The sequence below is a fragment of the Cotesia typhae genome, unplaced genomic scaffold (assembly GCF_013202065.1).
Source record: "Cotesia typhae breed Kobodo isofemale line unplaced genomic scaffold, CoteBio_Ctyphae scaffold_13, whole genome shotgun sequence".
Lineage (NCBI taxonomy): Eukaryota > Metazoa > Arthropoda > Insecta > Hymenoptera > Braconidae > Cotesia > Cotesia typhae.
In genome coordinates, this window is record NW_027423774.1 from 13,090,246 (window position 1) to 13,118,037 (window position 27,792).

The following is a 27,792-nucleotide window of genomic DNA, read 5'->3' on the forward strand; positions in this document are numbered from 1 at the left end:
TATATATATATATATAAACTTAACGATTCTTTACGAGACTGAAAAAACTGTGTCAAATGCCGCGTACCGCGTGCAAATCGGTTGATTCATTCGAAAGTTATTGTGGTTCGAAAATCCGAAAAATAATGTTCTATGAAACTTCTATCAGATTTTTGAGCTCGAAGAGCTTAAAAACATAGAAAAGCTATCTCTTTGAGCTCGGAAAGCTCAAAAACATTATTAGTGAAGTTTTAAACGCTTAGGTATGGAATTAGCGGGAAGTTACAGGGGTGGCCTTCAGAGTCAACCGTTATCCTAATTTTTTAGGTAGATTTCATAGAAATCAATCTTTTGCATTGGTCCTCCTATTGGAATTTACTCGGAATTTTATCGTAATATCTCTTAACTAGTCGAGTAAAGCTTAAAAATAACGTTAGTTGAAAAATTTATATATGTATGTATGTATGTATATATATATCTACAGATTCGGTAGAATCTGGCGCCAAGTTCCGTTCAAAAATTCCGTTGTAAACGGAGCGCCAGACTACCGAATGTGTTTACCGTAAGCAGAACGATATTTTTAGGTTGTAAAATTTTATTAATTCTACAGAACTTTTTTTTTCTCCAATATTACTCTATAATTATACATTATATGTTATATTATCAATATTAATTGATAATAATCATTGAAAATAATAAATTCTATTTAAAATTAATTAAATTCTCTAGCACAAACTATAGCGACCCAGATTTTTAGATTTTGACTTTTTTCTTATGGAGAAAGTGACATGCCACAGACTAAATAATTCGAGAATGTATGGTAACTCTCTACTAGATGGGAGACTACGGTTAAAAAAAAAAGTTATGAGCTTGTGTCGATGCTCACTAGGGCTCGTCAATGTTACTCTAACACAAACTGTAGTTAGAAAGTTCGATATCGAAAATAAAAGAAATAGTAACAATCATCAATATTACAAAAACCATGGAAATTTATTTTACGATTTTATAAAATATAAATATTATGATTGATAATTTGTCTATCAATCTAAACCAGAGGATATACTTGATGGAATTTTATTAATGCTTATTAGTTACTCTACGAGAAATAAAAGTTTAACGTGATTTTATTGTTACAATTGTTTGTGCACTAATTTTCTGCGACAAAAGTACATAATTTTAATTGAAAATTTTTTCAATCACATAAAATGTTGAAATTTTTTTTTAAAATAAAATCTCTAGAATTTACTGTCTATCAACTTTACATATAAATTTTTTTATATTAACTCTTTTTTAAATTAAGTATTATTTATTAACTAGAGTCAATATCTACAAGAGCTCACATTGTTTGGGTTTAGTTTCTATGTAATAGTCAGCTGATCATTGCCTAAGTAATTCTGGTTGAGTGTTTTACAGATATAGGTGGCACTGCTATACTGCGACCGAACTGCGCGGACATTCAAAACGACAATATTCTGTACATAATGCTTATATTCATTATGAGTTTGATGAATCGTATTATTTACTAACAACATAATTATGATAATAATAATATGTAATAAAAATGATCATGCTAATAATAACAATAAAAATGAAGATAATACTGATAGTTATTATAATGATAACAATAGATTGATGTTAAAAATAATTGCATTCATAATATTGAACAATACGATTATTTTATTAAATTATTAAGGATTGTGGTATTAAATCCAAATTCACAATTTCCTAAAATATAAAAACTTTTTCCTAAGATTTTATAAAATATAAATATTATGATTGATAATTCAAGTCTATCAATCTCATCCAGAAGATATACGCGACTAATTTTCATGAAATTTTATCGATGCTACTAGTTTCTTTACGGAAAATAAAAGTTTAATTTATTTTTATAATAATTTTATGAACATTTCATATCCGTGGGAAAAGTACAAACTTTAAATTAAGAATGTAAAAAAATTTCTTATGAATACAAAAAAATTTACAGAGTAAACTACTAACTAAACTATCCAACAACCTATGTGTATGTTGTTAAACATATTGTTCTAATTTAATTTAATTTATTAACCAGACGAAATAGATAATACGCTAAACATTGTTTGAGTTTTACTTTCTTCGGATATACCAGCTGTTCAGGGTCTCGAGAATTCTCATTAAGCAGTGTGTACATTCTATGATCTTTTGGTCATTTCCTGTAGGTGGCATTCGATTGAGCGGGTTTCAAATAATCATAATTTTTAGATAATTCGTATTGTAATTAGGCGTTTGATGCATTGTCTTATTTACTAGCAACAATATCATAATAATAATAAATGATAATTTAGGAGCTGATTTTTAAAATGGTTTCTTTTCATTTTTGATTAATCGAGACACAGAACTGATTATCTCCAATTCTAAATATTTTTATCGAACTTTTTTAATTTTGCTATAAAGTGCTATCGGTTATGAAGCTACAATTTGATTTTGATTTAGGAATCTTCATAATTCTTGAAGTAATAAATATTTAAGAATTCAAAAAACTGCTTTTTTTAAAATATGAAAAGATTCCCTTTTGAAAATCAGCTCCTCAATTGTAATCATATCATAATAACAAATAAAAATAATAATAGTAATATTTATAATAATGGTAATATCGACAAAACCAAAAGTAATAATAGTTATAATACTAAAATTATAATATCGACAAAGCTAAAAATAATAATAGTTACAATATATTAAAAGTAATTATATCGGTGATAATAAATTGATGTTACAAATAATAGTAATATTAATATTTATTATTATTATTATTATTACTATAATAATTATTGTTATTATTTAATTATTGTGCATTGACGTATTTAATCTAAATTAACAATTTTTTTGAGTAAAAAAAAGCGTTAAAAATTTCTTTATGTAAATAAAAAATTTAAAATTCCCATTGATCATCTGGTTTATTGATTAAAACTGAAGATTAAACGATTCTTAGTCATATTAAGTTCTTTAATGCTACTAGTACTATAAAAAAAAAACTAATTTTTTGATCAGGATTTGAGCTCTTTAATTAACGAACATACGACCTTTTATATAATAATATCTTTGCCTGCAATAATCCATTTATTTGTGACTTTTTAATTTTGCGCGGGAAAAGTACAAACCTTAAATTAATAATGTTAAAATTTTTATATGAATACAAAATTTTTCATATAAACTACTAAACATTCTTATCCACAGATTCGGTAGAATCTGGCGCCAAGTTCCGTTCAAAAATTCCGTTGTAAACGGAGCGCCAGACTACCGACTGTGTTTACTGTAAGCAGAATGGTATTTCGAGGTTGCAAAATTTTATTTAATTATATGGTACTCCTTTTTCCAAAATGATATATCATACAAGTAAGTCATACTCTATTTTACTGATATTAATTAATTATAATTAATTATAACATTTAATTCACTTAAAATTATTAAATTTTATCAGCATAAACTATAGTAAGCCCAGAAATTTCGATCCTGACTTTTTTTTCATGGAGAAAAGTCACCGCCACAGACTAGATAAAATAAAAATGTGTAGTAATCTTACTATAGATACGCAACTACACTGAAAAAAGTTAATTTACAGCTTGCATCTACAACCACCAGAGTGCACTGGAATTATTTCTACATAAACTGTAGATTCAACGGGATAGCTCACTGAAGTTAGAACCCCAAATTTTTTTCTTTTAATTTTTGATTTTTTTTTCTATCACGTTTTCAGCTTTTCGTTTGTTCTTTATTATTCACTCTCAACATTTGATCGTTCTCCATTTATTTATTTTAAAAAGAATTTATTAATAATGTACCTTTAAGTTAGCCCCCCTGTCGCATTTTTTAATATTTTGGTAGTAATTTCCGTCATCAAGCCTCTATTTTTGATTGTTCATGTATATTTAACATTTGTTCCTACTTCACATTTTTTATTTGTTGTTTAATTAACATTTTTAATTAGCTGTATGTATGCATTTTAAATATTTGCACTGCGCATGCGTCAACTTGACGTATATAGACTTTTAGCGCGGTCTTTTGAAGATTATAGTGACAAGCACATCTCATGTGTAAAAAATTAGAAAATTTACGAGTGTAATTTTTTAGGAATTACTATTGAATTAATTCAAATAATTAAAAAAAAATTGTTAGACGTCAGCCAATATCAATGTCATTAAGTAAATACATAACTAATAAATATTCATTTCATTCTAAATTTTTTAAAAATATCGAGAGAATTGTTAATCAATGCATGTACATTTTTTTTTTTATTTTCATCAATTCTATTTTCATGAATACTACGAACTATTAAAAAAAAAAAAAAAAAAAAAAAAAAAAAAAATCCATAACAGTTAACAAAAAATTTCAATACTTTATTAAAATAAAACTTATTATAAAATTATTAAAAACTACACGTTGCCCTTTTGTCCTGTGACCTCTATAATTGAAATTACAAGAAAAATAGACTTACTCTAATCACTGTGCTGGTCAATATAATTTTCAAAAGTCCGCGCTGAAAGTTTAAACGAAAAGTTGACGCATGTGCAGTGCAAATATTTAGAATACAAATATTCAGCTTATTAAAAATGTTAATTAAACAATTTGAAGTTGGAACAAAGGTTTTTTGTACATGAACAATCATAATCAGAGGTTATTCCCATTGGAGAGTGTACCATTCTATGATTTTGTGGTCGTTGCCAATAGGTTGCATTGTTATCCAATCAAGTGGATTTCAAATAATTGTCATCTTTAGATGAAAAGTCTTACAATTATGCGCATGGTGTATTGTGTCATTTACTTACAACAATGTCATAATAACAATAACACTAATAATAAAAATTATGAGACTGAAATTAATTATATCGGTAATACCAAATTGAGGTTAAAAATATCATTATCATTATTATTACTGAATGAATTCTTGTTATTATTAAATTAATGTGTATTAGAGTATTAAATCCAAATCAACAACTTTTTTAATTAAAAAAAATGTTAAAATTTTTACTGTATATAAATAAAAATGTAAAATCCCTATTAATAAGATAGTTAATCGCTTTTAACCGCGGAGTTTACGCGGATCAGTCACGTTAAGTTTTTTAATGCTACTAGCTACTATGAGAGAAACAGAATTTCAATTTTTTTATTAGGATTTGATTATCAAAAGTAACGAATAAACAACCTATCATATTAGAATAGCTTTGCCTGCATTAATTTATTCATTTATGAATTTTCAATTTTGCGCGGGAAAAATTTAATTTTGAAATTAAGAATGTTAAAATACTTTATAAATCCAAAATGTCTAGAACAAACTATCAAATAACTTCATATGTGGATGGTTTTCAAACCTATTCTTTCTATTGAATTTTATTTATTAACTAGACTAAATACACAACAGGCTAAAGATTGTTTGAGTTTACTTTCTTCCTTCAGGCCAGCAGTTCAAGATTTAGGCAATTCTCATTGGATAGTGTACACATTCTACGACTTTTTAGTCGTTGCCTGTAGGTGGCATTGTTATTCAATCGAGCGGATTTCAAATAATTGTAATTTTTAGGCCATAGGTATTACAATTATGCGTATGATGCATTGTCCCCTTTATTAACAATAATGTCATTGTAACAATAACAATGATAATCATTATAAAAATGAAATTTATTATATCGGTAATGATAAATTGATGTTAAAAGTATCATTATCATTGTTTCTCATTACCAAAATAATTATTGTTATTGTGAAATTAATGTGTAGTAGAGCATTAAATCTAGATTAACAACTTTTTTAATTCACAAAAATGTTAAACTTTAACTATATATACATAAAAAATTTAAAATCCCCATTGATAAGCTAGTTAATTGATTGAAACCGAAGAGTTTACACGGGTCAGTCACGTTAAGTTTTTGAATGCTACTAGCTACTATGAGAGGAACAGAATTTTAATTTTTTTGTTAGGATTTGATTTTCAAAATTAACGAACAAATAACCTTTTATATGATAATAGCTGTACCTGCATTAATTAATTTATTTACATATTTCTAATTTTGGGCGGGAAAAGTTCAATTTTAAAATTAAGAATGTATTAAGAGGCGAGCAAAAAATTACACTTAACAAAAAGATATGAAATCCGAACAAAAACAGTTTCACTGTTAAAAATTGCGCCAAGTCCACGTTCATAAAACTCATCTTAATAACATCTGCACTTTGCAAAAAAAATAAGACTCGTTACAATAATTTTCATTCTATACAAAAAAAAGTTAAATACAAAAAAATACCAAGAAACCGTCATAATGTTGAAAAAATTGAAAAAAATTTGTTGAAAATTTAAAAATTAAGAAAAAATTTTTTTATCGTACTTGGCGCGCGTCATTCATTGAGTACCCCAAATTTTTTCGAACGAATTTCAACCCGAGAAAAAACGATTTCGCTTGAATTTATGTAATGTAAATATGTATAATTATATATATATATATATATATATATATATATATATATATATATATATATATATTATATCTTATCAGCTCTAATTATATAATATATGATTTCATACATTGTTATGTTTATAGATTCACATCAGTGAAGTATACTCAATGAATTAAAAACACTGCTTACTGGATTAATATCAGTTTCAGTGAAAAAATCCGTTTCAAAAATTTTTTTCAGATTTTTAGTGAAAATAACTGTCAATATGGTAGTCTGGTGAAGATATCTGAAATAACACAAAATTTTTTAATTCAATTTTTTTCAGTTCCGTCATTAAGCTTTCATGAAGAAACTTGATCGTGCTTCGTTTAATTGTAATTAACACATTTTGATTGGCAATCATACCGCATTTTCTCAATTTAGTCGGACATATGTTTTATTTTTTAGTCAACTCAATTTTCGCAGTGATTCCACTACAGAGTCAACGTATGCAGGCGTATTCATTTGTAAGCAAATTGCATAACCGAACAGGAGAGGGCGTTTTATTGAAATTATAAACGATGTGCGGAGAATGTAAAAATTTCAAATAAAATACGTATGCCATGTTGATTTTACCTAACTTTTGTTAAACGTATCATAAAATAATATTTCATTAATTACATTTATGCATTTTATAGGTTGACTTACTTATACATGTTGAAACATTAAAAGGATGTTCATGTATCCTGAAAAAATTTGGGGTACTCAATGACGCGCGCCAAGTACGATAAAAAAGGTTTTTCTTAATTTTTAAATTTTCAACAAATTTTTTTCAATTTTTTCAACATTATGACGGTTTCTTGGTATTTTTCTGTATTTAACTTTTTTTTGTATAGAATGAAAATTATTGTAACGAGTCTTATTTTTTTTGCAAAGTGCAGATGTTATTAAGATGAGTTTTATAAACGTGGACTTGGCGCAATTTTTAACAGTGAAACTGTTTTTGTTCGGATATAATATAACGCAGGATGTTGTCGCGATTGTGTCTACAGTTCTTGACGGATCTAAATGAAATTTGTCACATATATTCTAAGGATAATAACCTTGGATGAGTTCGAAGATAAGCGAAATCCATCGATGAGTTTAAAAATGGCAGCTCTTTATAATGATCAAAATAGTGAAAATCACGTTTTCGGTGACTTTATTGATGTATAACTTTTGATTGTGAAGAGATGCCTAATTTGTGACAAATTCATATGAAAGCTTATGAAATTACCTTCAATTTGACGTATATAACATTGACATTTTGACCATTTTTAGTTAATTTATCAAAGTTAAGAGTTCTATTGAACCATTTTCAGGCAATGTGTAGTGCAACCGACTTATGAATGTTATTCTGTTGAAAATTCTTAACAGATCCTAATAAAATTTAGTTTGCAAATACTTTACACAATTAGCTTGCATTAGCCTTAAAATGAGCGAAATCCTTCGTTTAGTTTAGAAATAGTAGCTCTTCAAAATTATCAAAATAGTATAAATTACGTTTCCGGTGACTTCATTTATGTATAACTTTTGATACCAAAAAGATAGCTGATTTTTGATAAATTCATGTAAAAGCTTACAAAATTACTTCTAATTTGACGTTTACAACGTTAACTTTTTGACAATTATTAGTTATATTATCGAAGTTCTTCGCCACAAGAAAATTGTTAAAATTACAAAAATTGTGATTTTTGTAATTTTATATGTGATGTGTGATATAGCTGTGGCTGTACCATTTTTTATAATTTTTTTCATAATTATTTATGATTACAAGAAATTGAAATCTACCTTCCTTCTCGGGCGGAGCCGAATGACTTACTTTTTATTCAATTATTATTTAGAATCGGTTTTAACTGCTATGGTCATATCGCTGACTTTAACTGTTGGGAGTGGTACGTTGGGGTCTTTTTGTGTTGTGAAAATCTTAAACTACGCAGCAAGGGTCGAATCTCAACCAAGCTGTTTTCTAAGACTATCTTGGCATTCGAACCCACGCCTGGCTGGTGAGTTAATCTAAGTGCTCTATAGGCTATGCACCTTAGAGCACTCGGCTAACGTCACCAATTTCAATGATTATTGTCATAAAATACTTGATAATACTTAGCTAAAGCTTATAACTTAGAAATCTTGGTGATTAAGAGTTCGTGATTAAGAGAAACTAAGAGCTGTCCATTAAATTGGCGTATTTTTCGGTATTCTAAACAAGATTTTCAATCCATTTTTTATATTATATTTATATATATTTCGACTCAGTTCATCGAGATGATTCAGAAAATACATATGGTTCAAAAGTTTATATATGTATGTATATGTTGAAACACTAAATTTTTACTTCTTTGAAAAATTTAATTACCCAGGCCACTAAACCTCGCGGATAAGAAATAATCGCCTGGATTTTGTTATAATTTTTGTCCACTGCCCTGGGATATTCCGCTCCCATGTATTAATGATTGTCTTTGTTTTTAATAAATTGATTAAATAATTTTTTGGACAGAAGTTCCCACGTGTGCCAGTTAACTTGTTTTAGTTACTTACAAATTTTACTGCAAAGATGGTCCGTCTTCCTTGATTGGCCTTGTAATTAGTTGTATGAAATTACGCAGAATAGATATTGTGGTTGATAAATGAAGATTGATTGGTAATAAAATTACAACAAACTTAATTTTACTTCACTAAATCGACACTTTGAATAGATTTATTATACTCGGTAACGAAATACAATAAATTAGTTGTATGAATATTTTATTAATATTCGAGGTTATCGATGATTAATTATCGATAATGGACGCAATGATATTAGTTTAACACAAAATAGTAATAGTAGTAATAATATAAACTTATTAATTAAATAATAGACTTGATAGATTTTAATAATTTTGGTGAGTAGTCACCTATTAGTAGTAATAGTAGTATAGTGGTAAAAAAATTGACTTGAAAATCTAGCGTGGTGGTTAACACCGGGGGATAGATCGAAGTGCCGATCACCGCTCAAGTATTGGGCAGTGTGGCCAGATCGTGCGATTTTTTTACCCCCTCTTTGGCGTCGCGCGCGCCTCGGACACAAGCAAGCGATGCGTATCTGTGAGTCGGAAAACCGAGAGGAGCCGAAGGAATCCGAGAAAGTCGAACGAATCGAGGGGAATAAACCTCCTGCCACACGAAACAGAGGAATAACTCACACAACAGTAGCTCTCTGTTCGTGTGAAATTCTAAGAATCCGATTTCAGTCGAAACATACAGCGGGAAAAATAATGTTTTAATTTTTATTAAAATAAATAAATAATGCTTTTTTGTTAAAAACATGTAGGTTTAATTTTTTTTTTTAATATCAAAAATAAATTTTTTTTTTATCAATAAAAATTAACATACAAAATTTTTTTTTTCTTAAAAAAATCAATATCAATTTTTTACGCTGTTATTAATAATAATAATTTATTATTAAATAACAATAATAATAATAATAATAATAATAATAATAACAATGGTTATTTATAATAGTTATTATTAAGTTTGATTACTGGAAATTCTCAAACGCAGTTTTTATATTAGTTCTTACATTTTTACGGCAGGTCCTACGGTGGCTGCGCGGCGTAAGTGTCAGCCTGTGGCAACGGAGCTTTTGTGATCGAGTCCTCGCCTGGTTAAACTTTTTTTTTTTTTTTTTTAATATGTTTTAAATATTTTACCTTCTTCATGCTATGTTTTATAATAATAATAATCATAATAATATTGAACACAGCTTTCCGCATCACCCTGGAGGTACTGTGTTATGGTATGCGTTCCCATTATTTTACATGGCGGGATCCCCAGTAGGCCTACACCATGACTAATTGTTTTGTTTTATTTTAAATTAATTAATAAATTTATATTGTGATGGACAAAGCTCAAAATTGACTAGAAAGAAGCAAAGCTGAAGGCTCTAGCTTCTTTGTAAGCTCAAATTATTTATAACCATATTGCACATAGAACATGATTGACTAGAAAGAAGCAAAGCTGAAGGCTCTAGCTTCTTTGTTAACTTAACTTATTAATAAAAATATTTTAAACAGAACATGATTGACTAGAAAGAAGCAGAGCTGAAGGCTCAAGCTTCTTTTGTTTATATCATGTGCTATTACTGAAAAAAAATAATTATTATTATTCTAGGGTAGAAGTATCGTTTGTGGCCACTGTACCATTTATGGCCATTTATTGTTCAAATAAACGATAGACATGAATTTATATAAATAAATTATTACAAATTCAATTTATTTCAATATAAATTTTTCAAAATTCAACAAAAATATGCTTATAATACTCTAATTTTTTATAAATTAATTCAAATATTAACTGGCCAAAAACAATGCTAAGGTGGCCAAAAGCGGTACTTCTACCCTCTCAGTCGAAAAGAAACCCAGCTTGGAGCACTAGTTCCTTTATGAATATTAGGGTGGGTCAAAAAAATCGAATAATTTATTTTTGACTTTATACTCTGAAAAATAGGTTCGTAGACACCTAAAAAGAATTCTCTTCAAGTATAAGCTCTTAATTATAACGGGAAGGTCCTCCGCTTTGCGGGTTTCTATTTTTTTCGAATAATCAGATAAAAAAATTTATATCTCGCTTCCAACTGCTTGGAAAAATATTCCGTGGCATAGATTTTGTGAGAAATTGAATGCTTTACAAAAAAGGTCTCTTATGACTTTTTCAAAAACTCAACCGATTAAAAGATATTCATAGTTGAAGTTTGGCTATTTTAAGGAAAATATTCGTTTTTATTATGAATTTTATAAGTCGATGAAAAAAATTATTTCGGATTGCGGAACTCATGATTTTGTAGGAAATTTACTGCTCTACAAAAATGGTCTCTTATGATTTTTTGATTAAGTGAAGCCGTTACGAGATATTCATCGTCAAACATTAACGAATATCAATATTTCCAGTTTTTGATCAATAATTCGATAAATTTTAATTTAAACTATGAGTTTCAGGAAAATTTACATAAATTTGAGTTTCGATCGATAAAGAAATGTTATAAACAATTTTTTAATATTGTTTTCAGTCTTGAGCTTGTTTGATTGCATTAAAACAAGAAATTAGAGCATTTTTTCGACATATAGCCAATGATTAGTTTAATTTGAAGTGAATGACATATTTCTTTGTCAAATTTAATATGAAAAGTATTGAATCAAGTGAGAAACAACCCGTATTTAACTTTTTTATAGATAAATTTTTTATTGAATTATCAATTGCAATATAATTGTCTATATTTTTAACATAACAGTACGCTATTACTATAAATAATTTCTTTTATTACAATTTGGGAATGTTTTTGATGTTCTTTGACAACTTGCAATAAGTACTGGAATTGTTCTTCATTTTTTGTCAAGCATTGATTATATTCACTGACTAATGCAACAGCTCGCTCTGCTGAATCATTGACAACTTTTAGTTGTTGAAAGTATTCTTTATTTTCGAGATAACTCTCATTAGTAGGCCATAATTCAACATCGACATCAAGAAAGTCATACGGTAGATCGAAGATTTTGAAAAGATTTAATGACTTTTTAGACACAAAGTCACTCAGAGTTCTCTGCGCCAATGAATTCAAATCTTTTTAGCAATTACAAATCTTTTAGCTTTAGAATCTGTACCTTCACGAGTATTAACAGCTTCAACAATTCTTTTTTTTTACTTCTAATGGAACGCCATCGTCAAACAGTGATAAAATGGCAAGTTCATCGCTCAAATACCATAAGTGCGAAATCATTTTTTCACACGTAGCTGAAGAAATCAAAGGATTGATATGTTTGTACTCCAATAAATTTTTCATAAACTGCAAGTCATGATAAGCAGCAGTTGTTGCAGAAGTTGATGAAAACCAAGCTTTTAAATACAATGTGACTATAAAAATACAGAAATGACGAAGACCATGCAAATCTTTCTGAGAGAGTTTGAATTCATCTCTGAATAGATACATTTTCAAACTATAAATGGCCTTAGCCATCCATCTAGCATGATGAACAGCACCAGGACGTTTGAAAGAAATCTTTTCTTGAGGCATTTCTCCAAGGAAAATCAATGATAATTCCAATAATTCTTTATAATCATCTCGGGGTTGTAGTAACTATCAAAAATAAAAAATTTGTCAAAAATAACGAAATTTTTATAATTTAAATCACAGTTAAATCATACCTGTAAAGATTTCGTAATAAAACTAGAGATTTCATCTTTTTATTCGAAATGATATCAGCAACAACAGCATCTTCAACACCAGATTTATAATTAGTTATATCTATATCATCCCAAAATTTTTTAAACCTTCCAAACATCTGTACATTTGGCCCAGATGACACAGGCCAAAATACTTCAAATGCGCCCCTTAATACGATCTCAAAAATGTGATGACGACATGATAACCAGATCAACTCTCTTCCCAAAATCTTTTCAATTTCCTTACATGTACCGTTGTGAATTCCTGTAGAACAATAATAAATGACTATCGTTAAATTTAGTATTTAAGAAAAAAATCAATGGTTATATTTCAAATCCAAACGAGTAAACAATTAATACATTTTGATAGTAAAATTCAGTAAGAAATAGAAATTAAACTAGAATGACAACAATAAAATATTTTTGTAATTGATTGATTACCTGTATTAACAACCGTAGTGTCAAAACACATCGCCTTGACATACTTAATAATACCCCATTCACTCAATGTTGATAAAATGGTGGATGTTTGATTAACTGCCGTCCCAGAATTCATTATTGGAACTCCAAGTAATTGTTCAGTACCATACGCAGTTAAAAGAACCGGTAGTCGTTCCACAGATTTGGATTCAATTAGATCATTTAGCATTTTACCATCCCAATGCACTACGTATTTATCGTGTGTTTTAAAATTGTCTTTTAATCCTTGAGCAATGTCTTTTCTTTGAACCATACGAGCTCGTTGGATGGACCTATAGCTGAGCGTTGTATCTTCAATTTTTATACCAACAGCTGATAAAACCGGAGCAATAATGAACATCGCGTTTCTACTGCTGACATTAGCTCTGTCAAGTGCAGAAACGACTTCAGGAGTTAAGACATTTATTTTTGCTCGTTTTGTCGGAATTGGGGGTTCATACTCCAAATCAGATCCAGAATTTGTAGTTCCACTTAATGTATGCGTCGAGAATGATTCTGATTTTCCACTTAAAACAATCCCATGACTGGTAGACGGCTGATTCAAGTCTGTAATAAGAGTTCATTTTTAAATTAAACAGACAAAATTTCCAACACTTATTCATTATGATGAGAAGCAATTAAACATGAGTACCAGAAACCGTCGAGTCAAATGTCATACGTAGGAATACTGATATTTATAATGCAAGTAAAGTAGAAAAATGATATTCTCATTGTTTATAATAAATATAAAGGAAGTTTTACACTCCTACCTGAATTTATAACAATTATTTATCTCAGATACTTACTGCTTTCATCGATTTCCATCATATCTGTAGTTGAGTTTGACGCAGGTACAATATTCGAAAGAATCTCTTTGTTTGTACAGAATTTTTGATCCAAATACAACTTCCTAATGTTATCATCCACCCCTTTTAGGAAATTTTTACTTACAATGTCGAATAATTGTTCAAGATCAGTCTGAAACTCCTTTTCCTTTACCTTATCACTTTTCTTATTAAAATCTTTTTGTAATTTCAACCACTCACTATGAAAACGGAGAATTTTTTTGACTACATTAGGAGCTTCACTCGTAGGGATCTGATTTATTTTCCACAATTCAATAACCTTGTCAGCTGAATTTTTGCACTTTGTTTGATTGAAAACTTTAAAACTTTAAGTTGATAGAAAAACACTCTCATAACCTCTTTCACTTTTGGTAACTTACGGTCAGTGAGTTTTTGCACAGGTATACCGATTAAACGTATTTCTTTATTCATTGTAGAATTATTGATAATAAATGAATTTATATAATGAGAAAATGACTTATTTCGAAAAAATTGTTATTATTATCATGTATACGAAATGATGAGTTTTGGAGCACTGAAAATGTACTGATAAAAAAGTAGACAACGAAGATTGTTAAGAAAAACAACATAGGTGGCGCTAGCGTTAGAGTACCAACAGAAGAAGTAATGTAATTCAGAACAAAAGCCTCTCTCACAAAAAAATTTATGTATAATTGGTAGAATAAAATTTGAAAATACATACTAAACAACCGTAATAATATGAAATGCCAATGCAATTGACATTTTAAATTATTACAAATAAAGCTTACAAAAAATATCATTAGAACAAAAACTTCTTAGTGAATTTTTGAACAAATAACTCCTGTAGGAGTGACTTTTATGATAGAAATTTAAATTTATGTAAATTTACCTGAAACTCATAGTTTAAATTAAAATTTATCGAATTATTGATCAAAAACTGGAAATATTGATATTCGTTAATGTTTGACGATGAATATCTCGTAACGGCTTCACTTAATCAAAAAATCATAAGAGACCATTTTTGTAGAGCAGTAAATTTCCTACAAAATCATGAGTTCCGCAATCCGAAATAATTTTTTTTCATCGACTTATAAAATTCATAATAAAAACGAATATTTTCCTTAAAATAGCCAAACTTCAACTATGAATATCTTTTAATCGGTTGAGTTTTTGAAAAAGTCATAAGAGACCTTTTTTGTAAAGCATTCAATTTCTCACAAAATCTATGCCACGGAATATTTTTCCAAGCAGTTGGAAGCGAGATATAAATTTTTTTATCTGATTATTCGAAAAAAATAGAAACCCGCAAAGCGGAGGACCTTCCCGTTATAATTAAGAGCTTATACTTGGAGAGAATTCTTTTTAGGTGTCTACGAACCTATTTTTCAGAGTATAAAGTCAAAAATAAATTATTCGATTTTTTTGACCCACCCTAATGAATATATACATTTTTAAATTATAAATAATTAATTATTATAAATAAATAAACAAACTATCTATGAAAAATATTTACAACGTCGAAATCCAGAGTGGAAGAACTGCTGAGCAGCCAAAAAAAAAGAGAACAACTTATTAGTAGTGTGATTGTTTTACTAGCAATCATCACTACTATCGTATGGATGCAAATTCAACCTTTTTGATGCGGCCTTTTCCGCTGTTGAATATAAATTGCAAGAAGACATCAACCCAATATAATCTTTGTCGATCGACATCTCTGACGCTCGTAGGTTCCCTGAATTGGAGACAGATTTAATCACACAAAGTGAATTCAGGGTTTTGTGAGTGAGGTTATTCCTTTTCTTTGTCTTAATATCAGGTATGAGAGAAAATGCCCTTTCAGCCGCAGCGTTTGAATGGGGAAGTGCTCTGATCACACTTAATAGTAAGCGCAAAGTTGGAAACTGTAAAGTCCCATATTTATCTATTTTATTTATTTACTTATTTATTTATTTATATATTTATTTATTGATTTATTTATTTATTTTTATTGATTTATTGATTTATTTATTAATTTATTTATTTATTGATTTATTGATTTATTTATTATTATTTTATTGTATTTAATAGAGTTATTAATAAAAAACGCCGGGTGAACGGATGAGTTGAAAAAAAAAAAAAAATAACACAATTACAATACTTCCACGGAATAATATCGATATTTATTTTATTTTATATTTAATATTATTAATAATAGAGAAAAATTGAATTTAATACTCATTAAAATACCTGTAATTATCGATGGACTGTGTAGCAATTAAATCAAAATAATCCAAAGGCACGTCAAACACATTACACTGCACAAACGTTAATGGCGTTATAACCGAAAACTTAACGCGCCAATATTGACGGATAAACAAAAGTAGCGTCCTTTGTCTTACGACGGAAACGTAAACAACGCGTCTTTAAATACCCGGGCATTTAAACGACAATGGCGTGACTTCGCGCGCGACGACTCAATGCTGTCAAAGGCTTGAGCGCGCGATCGTCAGACGCTTGACCTCGAGGCAATGGCAAGAGCCACTACATTAATTATTTCATTTTAACAAAAATTACAATTTTTAATCAGTTTTATTAGAAATAAATATTATAAATAACAATTGTTATTATTATTGTTGTTAGTAGCAACATAAAAAAAAATATTTAAAAAGAAAAAAAAATTTGATTATGCGAGGACTCGATCACAAAAACCCCGCTGCCGTAGGCCAACACTTACGCCGCGCAGCCATTAAACGCCTTACCGATAAAAAGTAAGAACTAATATAAAAACTGCGTTTGGGAATTTCCAGTAACCAAACTTAATAATAACTATTATAAATAACCATTGTTATTATAATAATAATAATAATAATAATAATAATAATTATTATTATTATTATTATTATTATTATTGTTGTTAGTATAGCAACATAAAAAAAATATTTGAGAAAAAAAAATTGATTGGGCGAGGACTCGATCTCAAAAGTTTCGGCAACGTAAGCTGACACTTACGCCGCGCAGCCGTCATACGTTCTGCAGGCAGAATGTAAAAACTAAGATAAAAACTGCGTTTAAGAATTCCCAGTAAACAAAATTATTAGTAAGAATTATTATAAATAACCATTGTTATTATTATTATTATTAAATTATTATTATTATTATTATTGTTATTTAATAATAAATTATTATTATTAATAACAGCGTAAAAAATTGATATTGATTTTTTTAAGAAAAAAAAAATTTTGTATGTTAATTTTTATTGATAAAAAAAAATTTATTTTTTATATTAAAAAAAAAAATTAAACCTACATGTTTTTAACAAAAAAGCATTATTTATTTATTTTAATAAAAATTAAAACATTATTTTTCCCGCTGTATGTTTCGGCTGAAATCGGATTCTTAGAATTTCACATGAACAGAGAGCTACTGTTGTGTGAGTTATTCCTCTGTTTCGTGTGGCAGGAGGTTTATTCCCCTCGATTCGTTCGACTTTCTCGGATTCCTTCGGCTCCGCTCGGTTTTCCGACTCACAGACACGCATCGCTTGCTTGTGGCCGAGGCACGCGCGACTCCAAAGAGGGGGTAAAAAAATCGCACGATCTGGCCACACTGGTATTGGGATTTGTGACCGTCTTCCCCTCCTCGTGTCGTCTTGTGACGTCACGGGAATACCTATTATTTTAGCTAGTGTCGGTAACGAAAATTTCGGGTGGTAGTTCGCCAGGCTGATAAAGTCCGGACATTTTGTAGTGTCTCAATGTATGTATATATATACGATATAACGCGGGGCTTGTCACGACGATAGCGTTTACAATTTTAAACGCATACTTTTCAAACTCAACATACTTCATCTATTGATAAATATCAAGGTTAAGTTCGAAGATGAGCTTAATCGGTCAAGTAATTTAGAAATGCCAGGATTTCAAAATTTTCAAAATTATAAAAATTCATATTTCTTCACTTTCTAACTCGAATAACTTTTGAATGGAATAACTTATTGAATTTCTATAAACTGCATTTGAAAGTGCTTTTTATAAGCTTTAATTTGAGTAACAATCTATATGTCTAGTCTTAAAATTAAGTCCTATTCCGCTATGCCAAATATGAAATTTGCTGTTGCACTCGTTTTAGTAGATTTCATAGAAAATTAACGACTTCCAATGAATTAACGATTGTACTTCTGATTAATAAGTGATAAAATGAAATCTACTTCCATTTCGGCTACCGAATGGCCTTTTTTATATTACAATAATCTTATAAAAAATTTAAAAAGTTTTTTTCATTTTTACAATTTTCATTGTAAAATTACACAGTGCATTGTAATGTTACCAGACAATTTTAATTATCATACGCGAATTGTAATTCTACTTCACTGTTTTCCAATTTTAAAAACAACACTTTTTAATTTTACAAAAATGAGACTCATGTATCAAAAAACAACAATGTCCTTCATATTTATTTTTACTTATTTTAGTCTGTGGTTGTTTATTTGTAATACTAAATTCGAGGTATCATTTAGCTTTTATAAATTTTTATGTTACGCTTAAATGGTTATTTTGAAATCGCTATACAGGGTGATTCAGAATGACCTTCACAGCGGAAAACTGTAGATAGAGAAGTCGATTCTAAGAATAAAGTTCCTTAGTCGCTTTTCGATATTCTCAATAGTTTTTGAGTTATTCAAAATGTAAATTGACCAATCACAGACAAGCTTTAGAAATTAAAAAAAAAAATAAAAAAGAATAATAAATAAGTTAAGTAACACTGCCACAGCAGACTTCAAGTTAAATGATATTTATTTAATTTTAAAAGTTCGATTTCTCACAGAAAAAAGACAAATCATGCAATTACAACCTAGAACGTATTTGTATATATTTTTTTATCTTTTCCTTTTCACAGAAAACATTATTGACTTAAGATGATGCAATTATTAAAAATATAATTTCCGGAGAATTGACAAAATAAATTACGTATTTTTAAATATATAAACTTCAACCAAGAATAAAGAAAAAAATTTTAACTAATAAAATTGTCTTACTGAAATAATAGCAATTTCAAACAGACAAAAATATACGCCGTCTCGCTGAGAGTCTCACAAATATGCTGTGACGTACATCAAGCGCTTAGCGAAGTCCTGAGCGAGACCGAGCAAGCAAAATCAGAGATTTGTCAATAATTATTTTATGTATTGTTTATATCTATATTTTTGTCTGTTTGAAATTGCTATTTATTATTCTTTTTTATTTTTTTTTTTAATTTCTAAAGCTTGTCTGTGATTGGTCAATTTACATTTTGAATAACTCAAAAACTATTGAGAATATCGAAAAGCGACTAAGGAACTTTATTCTTAGAATCGACTCCTCTATCTACAGTTTCCCGCTGTGAAGGTCATTCTGAATCACCCTGTATTTGAATGAGTATATGTTAGACTTTAATTTTTATAATGGTCAATGAATTATAAATAATGTAAAAGTCAGTTATTTTTATCAATAAACAGCAGTACATAACACAAATAATGTGAGTAATAAATAATAAGCCGTAATGCTCAATCACCACATAGGATTAGCTTATAAAAATAATGAGATGTTAAACCACCTATCGGTCCTACAGCGTAGCGCATTAGGTATCAGTCTGGCAAGCGCGCGGCTCGACTTCGATTCTTAGTTAGGGTAAATATTATTTTCATATTATATCATCTGAGGTGTAAAAATTCGATCTATGTGAAGTACAAAATCTAGTCAGCGCTTCAGAGAAAAAAACGATAACAAATATTAAATCAACTTTTTCTTTTTTATTATTTCAATTCAAGTAAAATTCAAGAGAAGTATTGTCATTTTACAAACTTAGCTAATCTAAAAATATTTGTGAAATTACAAAACCGTTTTGTAAAAGTAGTAAACTCACAGAGCTATATATGTTTTGTAATGTTACTACACCCGACTGCAATTTTAAATAAATGTTTTGCCTATTAGCTTCCAATACATTTCTTGTAAAATTACAATAGACATTTTTAGCAGTGTATATAAACTTTTGAATCATATACATTTTCTGACTCAGGTCGACGATCTGAGTAAAGATGTACAAAAATTTTTTGAAAATTCCGACATGAAGACCAATGCAATAGTTAGATTTCTAACTGCAGTCTATAAATTGATAAAATTTTTCTTCCAGACTGAAAATAACATTTAAGAGAGCTAATCATGCATAAACAGGCCTTGTCAGCTGATATATGACAGGACTGATCAGGTCTGAGCGTATTTAACGCTTCAGACATGAACAGACATGAGCAGGCCTAAACAGATCTGATCAGGTCTGAGCGTATTTAACGCTTCAGACATGAACAGGCATGGACAGGTTTGTTCAAGTCTGAGCATATGTAAAGCTTCGGACATGGAGAGGTCTAATCAGTTCTAATTTCAGGCCTGATCATACATGAACAGGCATGGTCAGCGCTGATTATTTTTTTTTCGCGGGGAGAGTGAATGCACAGCTTTACCAATGCACGAATCTTTAACTTTCTGTCTCGGAATTATTGCAAAAGATTCGTACTTTCGACTGAGATATAAAGAAAATAGTATATTACACACCTAGGGAAGTAAAGTAAGAAATGTCTCAGATCACATGTAATTGTCGGCCGAAGCGAATTCGAGGTCAACAGACATGTGATCTAAGGCTTTCTTATTTACTTCCCGAAGTATGTATGCTATTTTTTTGCTCGACCAAGGCAGGAAGCGGCAACTTGGTTTAGCGCAGCGGGCCGAAAGTTGACGCTTTCTGCCTGTTGAGCAAAAAAATAACATACACACTTCGGGAAGTAAATAATTGGACTTTAAAAAAAATAGGATTTTAATTATACGCTCTTATGGCATACGAGGTGTGTCCCGGGAGCCATAAGGGCATATAAAACTTTTTTTTGCATTTTTGCACATTTCGGGTAAAACCACGTCGATTTTCGAAAAATAAAATTTTATACGCCCTCATGGCTTTTCATCGGGACCTTTTGCCGATATACGCCCTTATGGAATTTGGAACGCGATATATAATTTGTTGTTGAAATATTTTTATTTGTTTTTTTTTTATACCACTTCCTATGTCTTAGGTATAAATATGTGATTTTTTTTTTACAAAATGATGAATGTTGTAAAAAACCCAAAAACTCGATGAAAATAAAATTTTGACTTCGAATAACTCGGGAAAGAATCAATGTATTAAAAAAAAAAAAATAAGAGACCTTTCTTGAAGAGCGTTGAATTTTATCTAAGAATCCGAGATAATCATTGCCATAAATTAATTTAATCCAAGAATATAAAATTCTAAAGTTAATAACTTTTTTTTCCTATTTTATCCAAATAGAAATAGAAAATTACGATCCGCGACCTGTAAATCTTCAAATTAAGAACTTATCATTTGACGAAGTCTTTATTTTGGCATTCTCTGAGAGAATTTGCCGGCTATTTGAAGGAATAATATAAGTCGATTTTTTTGAAACACCCTAATCAACATACAACTAAGACAGATTGTTATAATATTTTGTACGTCATAATTATTTGTTTAAAATGTTGTTATTATTATATTTTCAGTGGTAATTCGAAATATCATTATTATGGAATACGAGTAAAACTGACTTCATCTTTGATGATGTTAAATGAAGATGGAACATCGCGACATCAACCAGCTTCAAATAGTCACACTAAACGGTTCAAATTTGTCAGTAATCAGAAACAAGAATCAATGTATGAAAATAACTCTCATGGAAACACAAATATGTCTTCGAGTAATTTATCGTCACAATACCATCAGTACTTGGGTGAATCAAACGGTGCTATTCCTGCGTTCCCTGAAATAAATGTTAACCATGATTCATCCATCCCTGAAGATTGTACTTTAGAAGATATTGATACATTTCGTAGTATTTATCGTGAGCATTGTGAAGCTTTTCTTGATGCTGTTCTAAACTTTGAGTTTGGTACAATTGAAAGTTTATGGCGCGAATTTTGGAGAAGTCAAGACAATAATAATGGAGACGAATGTGAAGAAGAGAAATATTTATCGAAGTAATTTATTTAATTATCTATTTAAAAAATTTTACACATTATTCACTAAAATCATGTACTTATTTTATATTTGTTTTTTAACAGAACAAAACTTTATCACATGTGTAAATGTCATGAAGTACAAGATTTTATCAAAACTGTTGATTATACATTTTATCAAAATTTAGTAGAAGTACTGATGCCAGACGTTCTTCGTCCAATACCCAGTAAGTTCTTATGATAATCTAAAAAATAAGATAAGTCAGACCCCTGCATTTGATATTTTATCTTGTTATATAAATAATTTCAAACAATTTAATGCAAAAATTTACTAATTATTAAAGGTACATTGACACAGTCTATAAGAAACTTTGCAAAAGGATTAGAATCATGGTTAACGGCAGCCATGAATGACTGTCCAGAAAAAATGATGCAAATTAAAGTAAGTTTTATAATCCTATTGCTTACTTTAAAATCAAAATAATGTTATTTTTTGTTTTTCAGTTAACAGCTGTTTCGGCTTTTGCTCAAACTTTACGAAGATACACATCTTTGAATCACCTTGCTCAAGCTGCGCGTGCAGTACTTCAAAATTCTAGTCAAATAAATCAAATGTTAGCAGACTTGAATCGGGTAGATTTTCATAACGTCCAAGAACAAGTATGTTAGTCATATAATTTATCTAAAACGAGTTATTATTATTATTATTATTATTATTATTATTATTATTATTATTATTATTATTATTATTATTATTATTATTATTATCATTTTTATCTTTAATATTATTTTTATTATTTTTATTATTATTACTACTACTCTCATGATCCAAAGGCCTCTTGGGTTTGTCAATGCGATTATGCAGTGGTTCAAAAACTGGAAACAGATTTTAAGGTCACTCTACAACAACAAAATTCATTAGAACAATGGGCTGTATGGCTGAAAAGTGTTGTTACTCAAGTTTTGAAGCCTTTCGAGGGTAAACCATCATTTTCTAAAGCAGCTCGTCAATTTCTTCTTAAATGGTCTTTTTATAGGTATAATTATTCATTTATATACTGTTTTTTTTTATTTGTGAAATCTTATGACTAATTAATGAATCAGCATATTTAAAGAAAACAGAAAAAATTTTATAAATAGTTCGAAACAATTTTCAAATTTTACTACTAAATTGATCGAATTGCAATTTAGATTACTACATTGATACACAAATCAATTTTATCATTGCTAGTTTGTTCGTAGCTATTCCTGAATACAGAACTATAAAAAATTGAGACACCTTCAAAAAACAGTGAAAAATGTATGACACACTAAGGAAAAGAATTTGAATATTGCAGTCAGCTTGCAAAAGACGGTACACGCCAATTAAGATATTCTAATTTCCTTCCTGACGTGTATACAATTTTTAATTATAGCTGTAACCGAAATTTTGAATTTCTGCCTTTCTTTTACGATTCGGTTAGTACAAATCTCAAAGTATTTCATTTATTTTTTGCCCTCCGGGCGGAAAGTGGCAACTTTCGTACCGCTGCGCCAAACAAAGTTGCCGCTTTCCGCCTTCGTCGGACAAAAAAATAGTATACAGCCCTTAGGAAGTAAAAAAGATAACCTCAGATCACATGTTTGTTGACCTCGGCTTCGCCTCGGCCAACAATTACATGTGATCTGAGGCTTTTCCTATATTCCTTCCCAAGGGGTGTAATATACTATTTCTTATTAGAGAAAAGTGACTCTTTTCCTCGCAAAACTAGGCGGGAATTCAAACTTTCAGTGCAGGTACAATAAAAAGATAAATTTTCTGTATCACTTTTATATGCATATGATTAACCGAAGTCATAAACCTTCAAATTATCAACTTATAATTGAATTTTTTATGCATAGTTCAATGGTTATTCGTGATTTAACATTACGTAGTGCAGCCAGTTTTGGGTCTTTTCATCTCATTCGCTTACTATATGATGAATACATGTTTTATCTCATTGAACATCAGGTTGCTATTGCAACTGGTACTACTCCAATAGCAGTTATGGGTGATGTAATTACTTTACTTTTTATTATTCGATATCAATCAGGTACTTGCAAAAGTTGATTTATTCATTTCTTCCAGAAAAATCAAGCTTATCAGATTATCAATGATTATGACATGACTTCCAACGGAAGTAAGTAATAAAATAATTGATATCAATAACGATGTGTTTATTATAATCATAAAAAATGTTACAGGTGTTTCGAGTATAAATGAACAAAAACGGATCAAAATCAGCTAACTAAGTGCTAGTGCTTTGTAGATTATAATCTGTGTGCAAGTCGTACAATTTTTCCAATACTTAAATTCAGTTGATTAACAAGAAAGTTTTATATATAATAATTTCATAATGTATATCAGTTAGCAGCGAAACGAATTATAATTAAAACAATTAACTATGTAATTCAAAAAAATTTTGCAGTCATAAAATTAAGTAATAGCTGGTGATGTAGAGATCAATAAAACGGCTAACAAAGCTGCTAATAATAATAATAATATAATAATAATAATAATAATAATAATAATAATAATAATAATAATTTATTATGCTGATGCATAATAAGGACGCTGATGCACCTTTTGTCGGCATGTCCTGTGCTGGCAAGAGGTGCCTACATACAGCGTCACAATGCTGCCCTGCGAGTACTCTATTATCATCTCAGATATAGCTACGGTATCGATGAGACACCAGTGCTGCCTTATCTACCAGGAGATATTCCGCAGGTTGTTGAGAATGACAGTTCCAAAATTTATTGGAACATACCATTCGCAACAACCCGGCGGATTGACCACAACAAACCTGATATTGTGCTCTTCGACAAGGCTACTCGTGACATTTATGTCATTGAGTTTTCGGCCCCAGCCGAATACAATATCTCGGCCAAAGAAGAGCACAAACACCAGATATATCAGGATCTCCTGTTTGAAATTGGCAAACTCTACCCAGGTTACCGTGTCAGGCTCGTCGTTTTGGTTGTCGGCGTCCTTGGAGGGATGAAACAGTCTTTTGTGTCTTCACTTGCGAAGATACCGGCTTGCAGTTCAGCAGCCGTGTCTTTAGCAGTGCGGATGCAAAAGGCTGTCATTTTGGGATCCCTGCGTCTACTTAGGCAAATGAACTTGGCCTGCTGCACTCACTAACCGCCTTGTTGTGCGGAGTGGTGCAGCAGTAATGGATGGCGCTCAGGCTAGGCCCTCGGAGAGTCGGACTCCGGGGAAAACCCCCCTGAGCAATTAATAACAAATAATAATAATAATATTATTATTTTGCTATTAATTGCTCAGGGGGGTTATCCCCGGAGTCCGATTCTCCGAGGGCCCAGCCTGAGCTCCATCCGTTACTGCTGGACCACTCTGCACAACAAGGCGGTTAGTGATCACAGCAGGCCAAAGTCATTTCCCTTAAGAGACGGAGAGAACCAAGTAAAACAGCCTTCTGCATCCTAACTGCCAAGAACTTAGCTTTTGATGAGCAAGCTGGAACTTTGGCAAGTGAGGATACAAAAGACTGTTTCATCCCTCCTAGGACGCCAACAATCAGGATGACAAGCTTGACACGGTAACCTGGGTGAAGTTTGCCAATTTCAAACGGGAGATCCTGATATATTTGTCTTTTGTGCTCTTCTTTGGCTGAGATGTTGTATTCAGCCGGGGCCGAGAACTCAATGACATAAATGTCACGAGTGGCCTTGTCGAAGAGCACAATATCAGGTTTGTTGTGATCTATCCGCCGGGTTGTTGCAAATGGCATGTTCCAATATATTTTGCAACTGTCATTCTCAACAACCTGGGGAATATCTCCTGGCAAATAAGGCAGCACTGGTGTCACGTCAATACCGTAACAATGACGAAGATAGTAGTAAAGTACTCTCAGGGCAGCATTGGGACACTGGATATATGCACCTCTCGCCAGCACAGAACATGCCGACAAAAGGTGCATAAGCGTCTCCGGATGTTGTTTACACCTCCTACAGGACGTGTCCGGAAGCTGCACCTGGAGCACTTTGCTACGATACTCAAGAGTGTTAATGACACCATCTTGGCAGGCAAATATGAACCGTTCAGTCTCGGACATCAGGCCAGCTGACTTTAAGAAGGAAAACGTCAGCTGGGTGGACAAGTCATGATCACGCACGTGTTTATAGAACACGCTGTGCATGGACTTGTCCATCAGTTCGCCAAGGAGTAGTTTTTCCTCGGGGTTCCTGATGACGCTCTTAAATTCCTCCTTTCGGAGTTCCATAAGAGCGTTTATTTCTCCAAGACCAAGGGTTCTTGCCGCATATATTGCTGCCTTATACAAGAATGACCCCTTATGCGCATTTTCATGTTTATGTACAATTTGCATAAGAAAGTCATCCTCGTCTGCAGTGAAATTGACAACTTCGTGTGTTAAACCCAGGACCAAACGGTATTATTATAATAATAATAATAACGGTAATATTATAACCAAATATTATTATTATTATTATTATTATTATTATTATTATTATTATTATTATTATTATTATTATTATTATTATTTTGTTATTAAATTCTCAGGGGGGTTATCCCCGGAGTCCGGTTCTCCGAGGGCCCAGCTTGAGCTCCATCCGTTACTGCTGGACCACTCTGCACAACAAGGCGGTTAGTGATCACAGCAGGCCAAAGTCATTTCCCTTAAGAGACGGAGAGAACCAAGTAAAACAGCCTTCTGCATCCTAACTGCCAAGAACTCAGCTTTTGATGAGCAAGCTGGAACTTTGGCAAGTGAGGATACAAAAGACTGTTTCATCCCTCCTAGGACGCCAACAATCAGGACGACAAGCTTGACACGGTAACCTGGGTAAAGTTTGCCAATTTCAAACAGGAGATCCTGATATATTTGTCTTTTGTGCTCTTCTTTGGCTGAGATGTTGTATTCAGCCGTTGTATTATTATTATTATTATTATTATTATTATTATTATTATTATTATTATTATTATTATTATTATTATTATTATTTGTTAATTGCTCAGGGGGGTTTTCCCCGGAGTCCGACTCTCCGAGGGCCCAGCCTGAGCGCCATCCATTACTGCCGCACCACTCCGCACAACAAGGCGGTTAGTGAGTGCAGCAGGCCAAATTCATTTGCCTAAGTAGACGCAGGGATCCCAAAATGACAGCCTTTTGCATCCGCACTGCTAGAGTCACGGCTGCTGAACTGCAAGCAGGTATCTACGCAAGTGAAGACACAAAAGACTGTGTCATCCCTCCAAGGACGCCGACAACCAATATTATTATTATTATTATTATTATTATTATTATTATTATTATTATTATTATTTTGCTATTAAATGCTCAGGGGGGTTATCCCCGGAGTCCGATTCTCCGAGGGCCCAGCCTGAGCTCCATCCGTTATTGCTGGACCACTCTGCACAACAAGGCGGTTAGTGATCACAGCAGGCCAAAGTCATTTCCCTTAAGAGACGGAGAGAACCAAGTAAAACAGCCTTCTGCATCCTAACTGCCAAGAACTCAGCTTTTGATGAGCAAGCTGGAACTTTGGCAAGTGAGGATACAAAAGACTGCTTCATCCCTCCTAGGACGCTAACAATCAGGACGACAAGCTTGACACGGTAATCTGGGTAAAGTTTGCCAATTTCAAACAGGGGTAAGTGCTCTGATACTGGTGATGATGTCGAGTTAGTAGATGGGAGTGTCTTAAGACAATTAGACGCCGGGGAGTTGTATAGATATCTAGGAATGGAAGAGCACCGCATGCATGCGGTCTCTGAAGTCCGAACAACTCTCCAGAGCGAGTATGTTAGGAGACTCCGGAAAATTTGGTCCTTCGAACTTTCCGGCAAAAAGAAAGTCTCAGCTACTAATATGCTCGCTGTC

General features: G+C 30.9%; 2 protein-coding genes across 2 annotated transcripts in view; one reads left to right on the forward strand and one right to left on the reverse strand.

Annotated features, from left to right (window-relative positions):
* Positions 1 to 24,343, forward strand: part of Rfx (regulatory transcription factor Rfx) — a 142,506-nt gene extending 118,163 nt beyond the window's left edge. The window contains exons 8-15 of the mRNA XM_074253285.1: positions 21,452 to 21,925; positions 22,010 to 22,131; positions 22,249 to 22,346; positions 22,409 to 22,564; positions 22,739 to 22,941; positions 23,786 to 23,939; positions 24,012 to 24,063; positions 24,128 to 24,343. Coding sequence (XP_074109386.1) covers positions 21,452 to 21,925; positions 22,010 to 22,131; positions 22,249 to 22,346; positions 22,409 to 22,564; positions 22,739 to 22,941; positions 23,786 to 23,939; positions 24,012 to 24,063; positions 24,128 to 24,171 — 1,303 coding nt within the window. The 3' untranslated portion in view covers positions 24,172 to 24,343. The remainder of the gene's footprint in view (positions 1 to 21,451; positions 21,926 to 22,009; positions 22,132 to 22,248; positions 22,347 to 22,408; positions 22,565 to 22,738; positions 22,942 to 23,785; positions 23,940 to 24,011; positions 24,064 to 24,127) is intronic.
* On the reverse strand, positions 12,821 to 14,345 carry LOC141535193 (uncharacterized). Its single transcript, XM_074255025.1, has 4 exons — positions 14,294 to 14,345; positions 13,875 to 14,231; positions 13,064 to 13,635; positions 12,821 to 12,874 (listed from the first exon to the last, which is right to left on the reverse strand). Exons 1-4 carry the CDS (start codon positions 14,343 to 14,345, stop codon positions 12,821 to 12,823), a joined length of 1,035 nt encoding a protein of 344 aa, XP_074111126.1.
* Positions 24,344 to 27,792: the final 3,449 nt, after the last annotated feature.

Coding starts and splice junctions, on each gene's coding strand:
- LOC141535193 (XM_074255025.1), bottom strand. CDS start 14,345: ATGAATAAAGAAATACGTTTAATCGGTATACCTGTGCAAAAACTCACT. Junction 13,636..13,874: donor GATGGAAATCGATGAAAGCA/GTAAGTATCTGA, acceptor CTCTTATTACAG/ACTTGAATCAGCCGTCTACC. Junction 12,875..13,063: donor CGATGTGTTTTGACACTACG/GTTGTTAATACA, acceptor ATTGTTCTACAG/GAATTCACAACGGTACATGT.